This window comes from Centroberyx affinis, unplaced genomic scaffold (genome assembly GCF_046629955.1).
Source record: "Centroberyx affinis isolate AG114_WGS23_722 - 3 ecotype Tasmania unplaced genomic scaffold, CSIRO-AGI_Caff_v1 ptg003559l_1, whole genome shotgun sequence".
Taxonomy (NCBI): domain Eukaryota; kingdom Metazoa; phylum Chordata; class Actinopteri; order Beryciformes; family Berycidae; genus Centroberyx; species Centroberyx affinis.
Genome location: NW_027281491.1, coordinates 112,201 through 124,480, shown reverse-complemented (window position 1 = coordinate 124,480; position 12,280 = coordinate 112,201). Strand labels below are relative to the sequence as shown.

Here is a 12,280-nt window from a genome sequence, read left to right as displayed (position 1 = left end):
TTCATGTAAATTGTTATGGGGTTATATTGGTTTTACTACTGTTGTGTATATGGCTTAACATATTACAGTTCTTGGTCAGGATAAGTATTTATGTGTAGAGCTAGGCTACCTACTGCTAAGTTATGAAGGCTGATGTAATGCTTATAGGCTATCACTATTAGCATTGATAGGCTACGGTAGCCACGGAACCTTCTCCTATGCGCGTAGTCACGCATGTGCAGTTAAATATAGACCTTATGGCCCTGATTCTTGTCAGGATTGTAATTAGGTGAAACTGCAGTTTTTTCCTTTCACCAATAGATGGCAGTAGGCTCATTTGCAATTCTTAATTTCCCCTGAAGGGAGACTGAATGTACGTTGAGTTGAGTCATGGTATTTCAGCTATTATCTAATAAGTAAAATGTTAACTATGAATGACATTGCTACTGCCATATCCACTACTGGCCACTTTGTGTTTTACTTTATGTAAACTGGCAGTTTGAGAGTTATAAGTAATTGCTGCCTTTCTGAGCCCATCGTTTACATGGTCCTTCGAGCCGGATCCAGGCCTACTGCAGCCAACGATGTCCAATCATCCAGAGGAGCCTACGGTGCGGGTGCGGAGACAGACAACACTCCCTGCACATCTTATGGATTATGACCTCACTAGTACAGACCTCAGAAGAAGGAGGTCACTACCCACATTGACACACGCTCCAACACGCCAGAGATTAGAGACCGAGGAGTTTGAAGAGGCTAGAGCCCACAGCCCCTCGTCAGCACCCGTCAGTCAGGAGCGTCTTAGCCCACCACAATGGGAGATCCAGGACGAATTGGACGAGAGGATAGACAGGCTACAGCGGGAGAACAGGGTATACAAACATGAGCAGGAGGCACTCCTGGAGTCGATGCAGGACTTACGGCTGCGCAATGAGGACCTACACCTCCAGTCACGTCAGAGTGAGCACAAGCTGGAGCAGCTTAGACGCCACACTGCTCTTGAGACTGAGCAGCTTCGTCAGCAGATACAGCACCTGGGAAGCGTCATCCAGCAGCTGCCTACTACTCATACGCCTGCAATACAGCCAACAGTCCAGCATCAGACAAGGGAATTCCGGGGGGAGGAAACTGACACCCCCCAGAACACTCCTCCACAGAGCCCCACACACAGGGTTAAACAGCCTACTATGGAAAGCCAACGAAGTCGGCTCGATCCACAATATGCTGCAAGAGTTAAGGATACTGAGCACAGTCCCTCTGCAGACCACCAACCATTGAGTGGGCGACAATTCAACACTCACTCGCACAGGCATGCCCCCTCTCCGAAGCGCTACAGCTCACCGGAGTATTGCCGCATGCTTCAGAGACATTCAACCCGTTACTCTGGAGCCTACAGTCAGTCCTCAACGAGCGACCGCGCCCCCTCTCCAATGCGCTACTACTCTTCTGAGCGCCATTACCCCCGCTCCCCTAAGTATCGCCGCATGCCTGAGAGGCAGCCAGCTCGATCTCCCGACTACTACAGTTCTCCAGAAAGACACAGTTCATGACCAGCTGAGCGTCATTATCCCCCACCAAGACATGGCTACTCACACCGTCACTCCAGACACAAGAGTCAGAGTCCAGTGGGTGGCCAGGAGCAGTCATACAGAGGCCCTACACCCACTATCCCAGACCTGATTCACCCGAACCCCAGGGAGTTTTCACGTCTAAAAATTGCCCTGGACAATATCCTCCCAGCCAACGCGACAGAGAGGTTCAAGTTCCAAATACTGGTTGACCACCTTAAGCTAGAGGAAGCCCTATTAATAGCTGACTCTTACTCAAACTCACATTACCCCTTCACAGAAACTATGGACGCTCTAAACCAGCAGTACGGGCGGTCACACCAGTTAGCTCTACAGAGGATTGCAGAGCTAATGGACGGTCCCAGTGTAGCCAGTGGAGATGTGAAGGCTTTTCGCATGTTCGCATTAAAGGTGCGCTCACTTGTGAGTATGTTGGAGCAGCTGGGAAGGAAGGGTAATGTGGAGTTGGAGTGTGGGTCGCATGTCTCCAGACTGCTCGGGAAGTTACCACATGACCTGAGGTCCAGTTTTCGCCGTTTCATCCACCCCCAACGCATTCTCATCCCCACGCTTATTGACCTGTCGGACTGGTTAGAATATGAGATATGAGAAGTGGACACAGCTCGATTCAGCTCAAGGAAGGAGTCTTTCATAAAGAAAGAGCCGAGAAAGGATCCCAAGTCTTCTGGGAAGACCACAACGATCTTCCTAGGGACTGAGAATCAACCAGCTGAGTTCAAGCCGCCGGTCACCAAGGAAAGGGTGAAAAAATATTGCCCATATTGTGACAACGGCAAGCATTCACTTAATGCCTGCTCTAACTTTAAGCAGCTGACGACACCTCAGAAATACAGCTGGATTAAAGACAACAATGCATGTTGGCGCTGTGGACGAGCCCATCGCGCATCAGATTGCAGCCTGAAGATGTGTTGTCAAACGTGCAACAACCGGCACCTGCTGGCACTCCATGAGGTAAATGAGAAAGCTCCTGACAAAGCAGGGAAGAGCAAAGATAAAGCACCCTCCACCAACAGTGGTCTCCCAAGCACCGCTGAGGAAGTACTCTACATCGATCGACCACCAGAAGGACGTAAAGTTCTGCTGAAGGTCAGCAAAGTTCTCCTGCGGAATGGAGATCGGACCCTTGAATCGTACGCCATCCTGGATGATGGGTCGGAGCGGACGATTATTCTTCATGCCGCAGCCCGGCAGTTGGGTCTTGAGGGTCAGTCAGAGGACCTTCCCCTCCGCACAGTCAGGCAGGAGCTCCACGTTCTTCATGGGGCGGCTGTATCATTTATGCTCTCCCCAGCCTCCCAGCCAAAGAAAGTCTACCAGATCCAGGGTGCCTTCACTGCCAAGAGACTGGGTTTGGCAGAACACACACACCCTGTTGACACCTTGCAACAGAAGTACAGACATCTCCGGGGGTTACCTCTGCAGAACCTGGATCAAGTCTGCCCGGTGCTGCTTATTGGCTCAGACAACCCACACCTAATAACACCAGTGGAACCAGTTCGTCTCGGACCACCAGTGGGGCCCGCAGCCATTAAGACCCGCCTGGGATGGACACTGCAGGGTCCAGCACAGGGAATTATGCACCGCTTCACTGCCCAGCAGTGTTTGTTTACGTCTGGCCTGTATCCACCAGGAGACCTCTACAACCAAGTCGAAAGACTGTGGCAGATGGATGTGCTGCCATGGCACAGCCCAAAAGCTAGCACCAGATCTCACCAGGATCAGCAAGCCATTAATCTTCTGGAAGCCAAGACTGTGAGGGAGAACATCGATGGACGCATGTGGTATGCCACACCTCTCCTGCGTGTCCCCAACACGCCACAGTTGCGAGCACCAAAGGAGGCGGTGCTCCCCCAGTTACGCAGTACAGAAAAGATTGGCTAAAACACCTGAGCTGGCAACGGCCTATGTTGCAGAGATCCAGAGGCTTGAACAGGCAGGTTATGTTGTGAAGCTGGAGCCAGGAGCTGAAAACACACCCACTAGCTGGTATATTCCCCATCATATGGTCGAGCATAATGGGAAGAACCGGGTTGTTTTCAACTGTTCTTTTCACTTCAGGGGTGACAGCCTCAACGAGCTCCTCCTACCTGGACCAACACTGGGACCTTCTCTCCTGGCTGTGCTGCTACGATTTAGGGAACATTCCGTGGCTATCAGCAGTGACATCCGCGGGATGTTCCATCAGGTCAGACTTCTCCCAGAGGATCAGCCTCTTCTCAGGTTTCTGTGGCGTGACCTGAAATGAGAAGAACCCCCCATGGTCTACCAATGGAGGGTCCTCCCCTTCGGCACGACAAGCAGCCCCTGCTGCGTGACATTCGCTTTACAGAAGCATGTGCTAGATCACACCCAGCCAGGGGAAGATATCCGCGAGGCCATCCTGCAGGCCTTTTATGTAGATAACTGTCTGCAGAGCTTGACTACTGAGGAAGAAGCCAAAGTCCTTGTGGATAAACTGCTGAGACTCCTTGCCAAAGGGGGCTTCGAACTGCGACAGTGGGCGAGTAACAAGCCAGCTGTCATCAGCCACCTTTCGTCTGAGGCCAGGTCAGATAGCGCTGAGCTTTGGATAGCACAGGGTGAGGCAGACGCCCAGGAATCGGCACTGGGTCTTCACTGGCACTGCCCCTCAGACACCCTATCCTATAAGCTCCGTTCCCCAGTCTTCCCACAAGTCACCATGCGCACCATTTAGAAAGTTCTGGCCAGCCAATACGACCCCCTTGGCTTTATCGTTCCATACACAACTAGAGCCAAGGTCATAGTGCAGCAGCTGTGGGCCAAGCGACGGGACTGGGACGATCTGCCGGAGGAGCTGCTCCAAGCCTGGAAGGAGTGGGAGAGTGAATTGCCCAATCTGCAGCTAATTTCCCTGCCATGATGCTACACCAGCCCAAGAATAGACCCCAGGGACAGCTTAAGAGAAATCCATGTGTTCTGTGACGCCTCAGAACGCGCTTATGGTTCCGTGGCCTACCTCAGAACCGAGGACCCCAGCGGCAGGATTGAGGTCGCTTTCCTTGCTGCCCGCTCACGAGTAGCTCCCAAAAAACAGCAGACAATCCCTCGATTGGAGCTCTGTGCTGCACTTACCGGAGCACAGCTTGCCAAAGTCCTTACTACAGAACTGTCACTGCCCATACGTCAAGTCATCCTATGGACAGACTCACCACTGTGTTGACCTGGCTCCAGTCCGACTCATGTCGGTTCAAAGTGTTCGTTGGCACGCGACTGGCAGAGATTCAGGATCTGACCAAGCATGAGGCCTGGCGCTACGTGGACTCTGCCCGCAACCCAGCGGATGATATCACCCAGGGGAAGAAACTGTCTGAACTTGGAACACAGCACCGCTGGTACCAGGGCCCATTCTTTCTCCACAGCACACCAGACCAGTGGCCTGAGAAACCGCTCTCAACTCGGATCGACAGTGAGGAACTCAGGAAAACCATTACCTGTAACTTCACAATCATAAGTCAAGGACAACCGGGATCGGACCCAAGTCAATTCAAGACCCTTGGAGATCTTCTAGAGTCTACAGCTCGTGCTCTGCATGGAACAGCTGATGGACCCCTCTCTGTCAGTGAGTACCAGGAAGCAGAAAACTCACTCCTTCAGCGGGTGCAACAGGACTGCTTCCCTTCAGAGTTGGCTCTTTTAAGGGCAGGCAGACCCGTGTCTAACAGCAGTCATCTCCTCACTCTTGCTCCCGAACTAGATAGTAACACACAGCTGATTCGGGTAGGTGGGCGCCTGCGTCACAGTACTGGGCTCGAACCAGCCACCATCCACCCTGTTGTGCTCGACCCTAAGCACCCGATCACCCAGCTCATCATTAAGGACCTGGATGAGAAACTGCATCACCCAGGCTCAGAACGTGTGTTTGCCGAGGCTCTGAGAAAATATTGGATACTGTGAGGGAGAGAGGCCATTCGGCATCAGCAGCAACAATGCACTGAATGCCAGAAATGGAGAGGTAAGCCCATTATCCCAAAAATGGCGGACCTCCCCCCTGCACGATTGCGACTGTTTCAGCTGCCCTTCTATTCCACAGGAGTCGACTGCTTTGGCCCTTATCTCGTTGCTGTAGGCCGAAGGAGAGAGAAGAGATGGGGAATCGTGTTTAAATGCATGACAACCAGAGCAGTCCATCTAGATCTTCTCTCTGCCATCGATACGGACTCATTTCTCATGGCTCTCAGACGATTTGTAGCCCGCAGAGGAAAGCCCTTTGAGTTGCTATCAAAGGCACCAACTTCAGAGGTGGAGAACAGGAATTGCAGGAGACATTTGCTGCCCTAGAACCAGAGCTCCAAGCACAGCTCAACCCGCAGCAGATTACATTTACCTTCAACCCGCCAAATGCTCCACACTTTGGGGGTTGCTGGGAAAGAGAGATCCGCTCCCTCAAAAATGCTTTGAAGGTGACTTTGGGAGCACAGTCTGTCACAGAGGAAGTGTTTCGAACGCTCTTGATTGAGATTGAAGGGATTCTGAACTCAAAACCTCTTGGCTACACCTCCTCTGATATAGCAGACCGAGACCCGATTACCCCTAACTCGCTGTTAATGGGGCGGCCGGACACCCTTCCCCAGGTCGTCTACCCCGAGACAGAACTGCTAAGCCGACAGAGATGGCGTCACAGCCAACTGCTCTCAGATCATTTCTGGAAGCACTTTATCCAGTATTACCTACCGAGCCTGCAGGCCAGGCAGAAATGGCTATCTGAAACCCCAGACCTTCCCGTCGGTGCAGTCGTCATGATCGTTGACCCACAATTGCCCCGAGCAATGTGGCCGGTGGGACAGATTTCCCGATGCATGGCAGGACCCGACGGCCGAGTAAGGACTGTTGAGGTGGAGGCAGGGGGCCATACCTACCTACGCCCAGTGTCTCGGATCATACGTCTTCCCGCCCTGCCAGATTAGTAAGGGACTGTCAGCCGCAGGTCGATGTCCTTTATAGACTGTACAGATTTCCACGAGAAATCTGGGGGCGGCTGTAAAAAAGGCCATCACTTTGAGCAGACTTACCCTTTTTCCTGAGCAGGATAACCTTTCTCTCCCCCTAGTGTATGAACCTCGCTCTGCCTGGACTGTTGACGTACCCACTATCTGCCTCACACTGCCCCCTTCCGTTTAGTTTCCGTAGTGACTCTCAAGAGTGGAAAACGTCGGTCCCGACTCACAGGCTCCTAGAACTCTTTCCAGTGCTGGATTAAGTTTATGACCGGTACATTGTGTGCGTGCATCTAAAAGTAAGTCTGAACATTGAGTGGGAAGGACTGTGAAAATAGATTTGGGATATAAGTGGTGTACGTGATAGCAATAGAATTTTACCGTCTCATAACACGTGGCAGGCTAGCGTGTTTGTTTCGTTCATGTAAATTGTTATGGGGTTATTGGTTTTACTACTGTTGTGTATATGGCTTAACATATTACAGTTCTTGGTCAGGATAAGTATTTATGTGTAGAGCTAGGCTACCTACTGCTAAGTTATGAAGGCTGATGTAATGCTTATAGGCTATCACTATTAGCACTGATAGGCTACGGTAGCCACGGAACCTTCTCCTATGCACGTAGTCGCTCATGCGCAGTTAAATATAGACCTTATGGCCCTGATTCTTGTCAGAATTGTAATTAGGTGAAACTGCAGTTTTTTCCTTTCACCAATAGATGGCAGTAGGCTCATTTGCAATTTTTAATTTCCCCTGAAGGGAGACTGAATGTATGTTGAGTTGAGTCATGGTATTTCAGCTATTATCTAATTAGTAAAATGTTAACTATGAATGACATGGCTACTGCCATATCCACTACTGGCCACTTTGTATTTTACTTTATGTAAACTGGCAGTTTGAGAGTTATAAGTAATTGTAACAAACATTCAATTCTGTTTTGTTTATATTGTATTTCAGAACCACACACCCCATGTATGTACCAGTTTGAAATCAGTAAGAGAAATGAGCGTGTGTTGATCGTGTGGGAGTGAATAAAGAACACTGAGAAACAGATTGGCATCCGGTTAAGTTCTTATCGGACACCCTGCAGCGGACCTGGGTCTATACAGCAACCAGTCAGAGTAATCAGTACGAGTGCAGCCTTTCTGAGCCCACCGTCTTTACAATGACAGTAATGTTTCCAGTCTCTTCCTTCCTCTGTCACAGTGACAGTCAGTGGTTTACATTGGACTGAACTGTAAAGTTATCCAGGACAATGGCATCCTAAAGGGAAGAGAAGTGGGCTTGTTGCTGGAAGCTCACTGGTTCAAATCCCCCTCTTTTACTGTGGTGCCCTTCAGCAAGGCAGCTCCCCCCTAACTGCTATAGTGGAGCTGTTAACATAATAATGTATTGCGTTAGTCAAGGCAGCAGTTTGTCTCTGAGCTTTTTCATGTATTTTGGAAAACAATGGGAGTCTATGAGTTCAAACCTGCAGTAGAACAGACAGTAGGAGCTTCTGACTGTGGAAATACATCAGAGGATTTAGACTTTTCATGGGAGATCATGGAGACAGGGAAAAAATATTCTGGTATTATCCTTTCAACAAATAAGAACTGAATCTAGATCAGTATTGCAACTTGACTTTCTCTCTCCCTGTCTCTGTTCATCTGTCTGTCTGTCTGTCTGTCTGTCTGTCTGTCTGTCTTTTTCTCTTTTTGTCTTTCTGTCTTTCTGTCTCTCTTCCCCTCAATTTAATTCCAAATATGCTTTATTGTCATTATAAAGAAATGCATGTTGTCAAAGCAGTACAGTATATCAGTCACAGATCAACATTTTCACATTAACCCCCCCCAGCCCCCTTGCGTGTGTGTGTGTGTGTGTGTGTGTGTGTGTGTGTGTGTGTGTGTGTGTGTGTGTGTGTGTGGACGGGGTGCTCACTCACTGTCCCTCAGATTGTAGCATGTCACAATATATTTAGCTGCTGTGTTGCAGCTTGTCTTCTCCTCTCCCAGCAGGACGGCTGGTTTGCTGATGTCAGGGAGGCTTCTGAAATTTGGGTGGATCTGTTCAATTTTTGGGTAATAGTAATTTGTAATTTGGTTATATTTAGGACAGGTGATGATGAAGTGCAGCTCTGTCTCCACCTCTCCCATGTCGCAGTGTGAGCACAGCCTCTCTTCTGTTGGCAGCCATGTTTTTCTGTGTCTGCCTTTTTCCACGGCCAGGCCGGGCTCACTGAGTCTGGACTTGGTCAAGCCGGTTCTCAGTTTGGTCTCAGTCACTGTGTGCAGATATTCTGCCACAGTGTTCTGTCTTTTTAGGGCCAGATAGCATTGCATTTTATTTTGGTTTTTAGTTTGTGTGTCCCAATAAGTAATATAATTTAGTTTTTGTTGAGTTATAATTTGGTGGATTCTGATGTTCTGGTCCTGAGGCTGTGAAGTGTTAGTGTGTGTTAGTGAACTGAGCGTCAGGACCAGCTGAGTGAGCGGACTGGTTTTGCTCAGCTCTTGGTACTGCAGGGCTTTGTAATGGTATGAGTGGGGGTCACTGTTTTTCAAATGTTGCCAGAATTTGATTTCCCTTTTTTGTATTCTGATCAGTAATGGATATTGGCTTAATTCTGCCCTGCATGTGTTGTTTGTTGTTTTCCTCTGAACATGTAAGAGGTTCTTACAGAACTCTGTTTCTCTCTCTCTCTCTCCCTCTCTCTCTCTCTCTCTCTCTCTCTCTGTCTCTCTCTCTTTCTCTCTCTCTGTCTCTCTGTCACTCTCTCTCTCTCTCTCTCTCTTTCTCTCTCTCTCTGTCTCTCTGTCCCTCTCTCTCTGTGTCTCTCCCTCTCTCTCTCTCTCTCTCCCTCCCTCTCTCTCTCTCTCTCTCTCTCCAGAGTCTGTGAGGCTGGTGGATGGGACTAGTCTGTGCTCAGGCAGACTGGAGGTGAAGTCTAACCAGTTCTGGTCCTCAGTGTGTGAAGCTGACTTTGACCAGCAGGATGCAGAGGTGGTCTGTAGGGAGCTTGGCTGTGGGGCTCCTTCAGTCCTCCAGGGGGCGCTCTATGGAGAAGTGGAGGCTCCAATGTGGACCAAAGAGTTCCAGTGTGAAGGCAGTGAGTCCGTTCTCCTGGACTGTGGAAGCTCAGGCTCAGCTAGAAACACCTGCTCACCTGGCAAAGCTGTTGGACTCACCTGCTCAGGTAGAAGAGGAGCTGCAGCTTGGATTTGGCTTCATTTCTGTTCTAATCAAAGTGACTTTACTTCTTTTACTAATTACTCTCTTGTCTCTGTTCAGAGCCTGATGATGTCAGGTTGGTGGGAGGAGCCAGCCGCTGTGCTGGTGGACTGGAGGTGAAACAACATGGAGACTGGAAACCAGTGGATGACCAGTTCTCTGACTGGAACCTGAAGTCAGCAGCTGTAGTGTGTAGACAGCTGGACTGTGGCTCTGCTGTTTCAATAGAAAGGAGAGAGGATTCCTCAGAAAGATCTGTATGGGGGATCAGGTCTTCCTGTCTTCAGTCTGGGTCTACACTGAGGGAGTGTGTATCAAGAGGGTCTGACTCTTCTTATTCCAGCCTGGCTCTGATCTGCTCAGGTAACACTGAACAGTGACATCACATCCTCAGCTGGGCTGCTCTCTGACTCCTCTGTATTACATATGAATGCAGCAGTTCTCTGTCTTGTACGGTGGCTGCTAACAGACAAACCCTGTCGCCTTTCAGCCATCAGCGTTCATCACTTTGACAAAACAGATGAGGAGAAAACAGTCAGTTTCTCACTGAGGAAGGAGGCATTAGGATATCAGTAACATGTATTCTCAAGTCTTCATCATCTATCTGTCTACAGATCTGCTGGTTCAGCCAATCATCTCCCTCTCTCCCTCCGTGGACGGGGTCTCCGAGGCCCAGCGGCAGGGGCTTCAGGTGTTCAGGGGCTCCAGCTTCACCATCAGCTGCTCCATCCAGCCACAGTACCCAGGAGGCTCCTTCCACCTCACCTCCACCGCCTCCAACACAGCACACAACCACACCCAGCCAGCTGTCAATCACTCTGCCCACTTCCTGTTTCCTGCTGCAGACCACGCCCACCAAGGGATCTACAGCTGTGTTTATCACATCTATGTTTTCTCTCATAACTTCTCCTCTGAGAGCCAGCCCCTCTCTCTCACTGTCTCAGGTAACCTGAAGGAGAATCTGAAGCTGAATCCAACAGGAATATGTGACAGTGTTAACAATCCATTTTATCATTTCAACAAGACATGAGAGTTCATGAGAGAATCAGCAGCTTTACTTCATTCCTGAAAACTGACTTTCTGCAGATATGTGGCTTTTGTCCAACAACATCAATATAATCTTTAGAGTGGATCAGATTACCATATTCTGTAAGGACTGAATCAAACAGAGATGTTAAAGTGACCTTCATTTAGTGATTTTAAGGGTTTTAGGGCAACATGAACTTTATCTTTAATGGGAGCTGTTGTCCTCATGATGTCAGGTGATCTGATGTGATGATTCTGAATCTGTTTCAGCCTCTCCAACAGATCTCACCATCAGACTAGTTCTCCTGCTGCTGACTGTGGTGTTGGTGGTCACTGCCCACTGTTTCTACTGCAAGGTACTGAACATCTTTATTCAGTAGAGGATTGGGTTAAATGAAGTAGTTAGACTGTGTATTTTTAGCTAGAAGAGAGGTGTGATCCAGTAACAGAGATGGCTGCTGTCATGTCTCTCCAGGCCACCAGGGGGCAGAAGCCAGGAAGAGAGGAGAACATCGAGCTGGATTATTATAACCTCGGTGGTTCCGGTGCTGAAGGCGGGCCGGGTGAAGAGGCAGGAGCCCAGGGAACAGAGTAGGATCTCCAAGGAGCTCATCTCACTTCCAGATGGATCGCTCAGCTTTCACACAACCGTCCATCACCTTAGTGAAGGATTTTACAGACAGAGCTGTTCCCTTTGAAGTCAGACTGACATCACAGCAGGAAAAACAGGATCATTGAAAAGGAAGTCAGGACATTTTGCTGTAATGGACGTTCCCAAAACTCCCAGTTTGTAATGTGTGAAAACAAAGAGCGCCCGCTGTCTGTCATGTGGTAATGCAGGTGTTGAACGTCTGTCCATCAGCATCACTAAAATGCAGCCAATCAGCTGTCAGCAGTGAAGGCTCACAGCAAATCAGATCACAGTTATGAGTCCTTGATGTGAATATTCATGAGAACAGTCCCTGTCAAACTGAGAGTCTCTAGCGTGTAGCAAAGACAGAAATTAACAAAAACATACTTATGACATAAATACTGTTTTAGAAATTGATGATAATTGTTTTGAGATTGTCATTTCAGTCTGACTTTAATCCTTTTTTATTCAGTTTATCAGTTTTTAGTTCAGGTCCATTTATTGTCACAGTAATATCTACAATATGAGGTGTGGAAGAGGTGGAGAAAGCCTTCAGGGATTGTGAAGAAGAAAGAGACACAAGAGTCACACATTTATATTCATCAGGGTCCAATTCAGAAACTGAAGAAAACAACAACAGGAAACTATTAAATACTAATCTCTATAAAGAAATAAGTAAAAACATAAAGTACAGAGCAAAACAGACATGTCAACAGTGATGTATCACCTTGGTAGACCATATATACTGACCTCCATGTCAGTTGGTGAAGGCTTGACAACAGACAGCAGGAGTCCTGCTCTGTTTACAGCCTCCATTCATTCCTCTGGGAGGAGAGAAGCTCGTCTACAAATCTTGGTGATAAAGATCCTGAGGAAATTATTTTTGCTGCG

At 48.8% G+C, this 12,280-nt stretch overlaps 1 protein-coding gene across 1 annotated transcript; it reads left to right on the top strand.

Moving 5' to 3' along the window:
- The first annotated feature begins 8,516 nt into the window (after positions 1 to 8,516).
- Positions 8,517 to 11,777, top strand: LOC139661576 (scavenger receptor cysteine-rich type 1 protein M130-like). The gene is made up of 6 exons (XM_071540055.1): positions 8,517 to 8,582; positions 9,392 to 9,697; positions 9,793 to 10,095; positions 10,347 to 10,676; positions 11,029 to 11,114; positions 11,234 to 11,777. The coding sequence occupies exons 2-6, from the start codon at positions 9,580 to 9,582 to the stop codon at positions 11,351 to 11,353; spliced, it is 957 nt and encodes a 318-aa protein (XP_071396156.1). The 5' UTR covers positions 8,517 to 8,582; positions 9,392 to 9,579; the 3' UTR covers positions 11,354 to 11,777.
- The last annotated feature ends 503 nt before the right edge of the window (positions 11,778 to 12,280 follow it).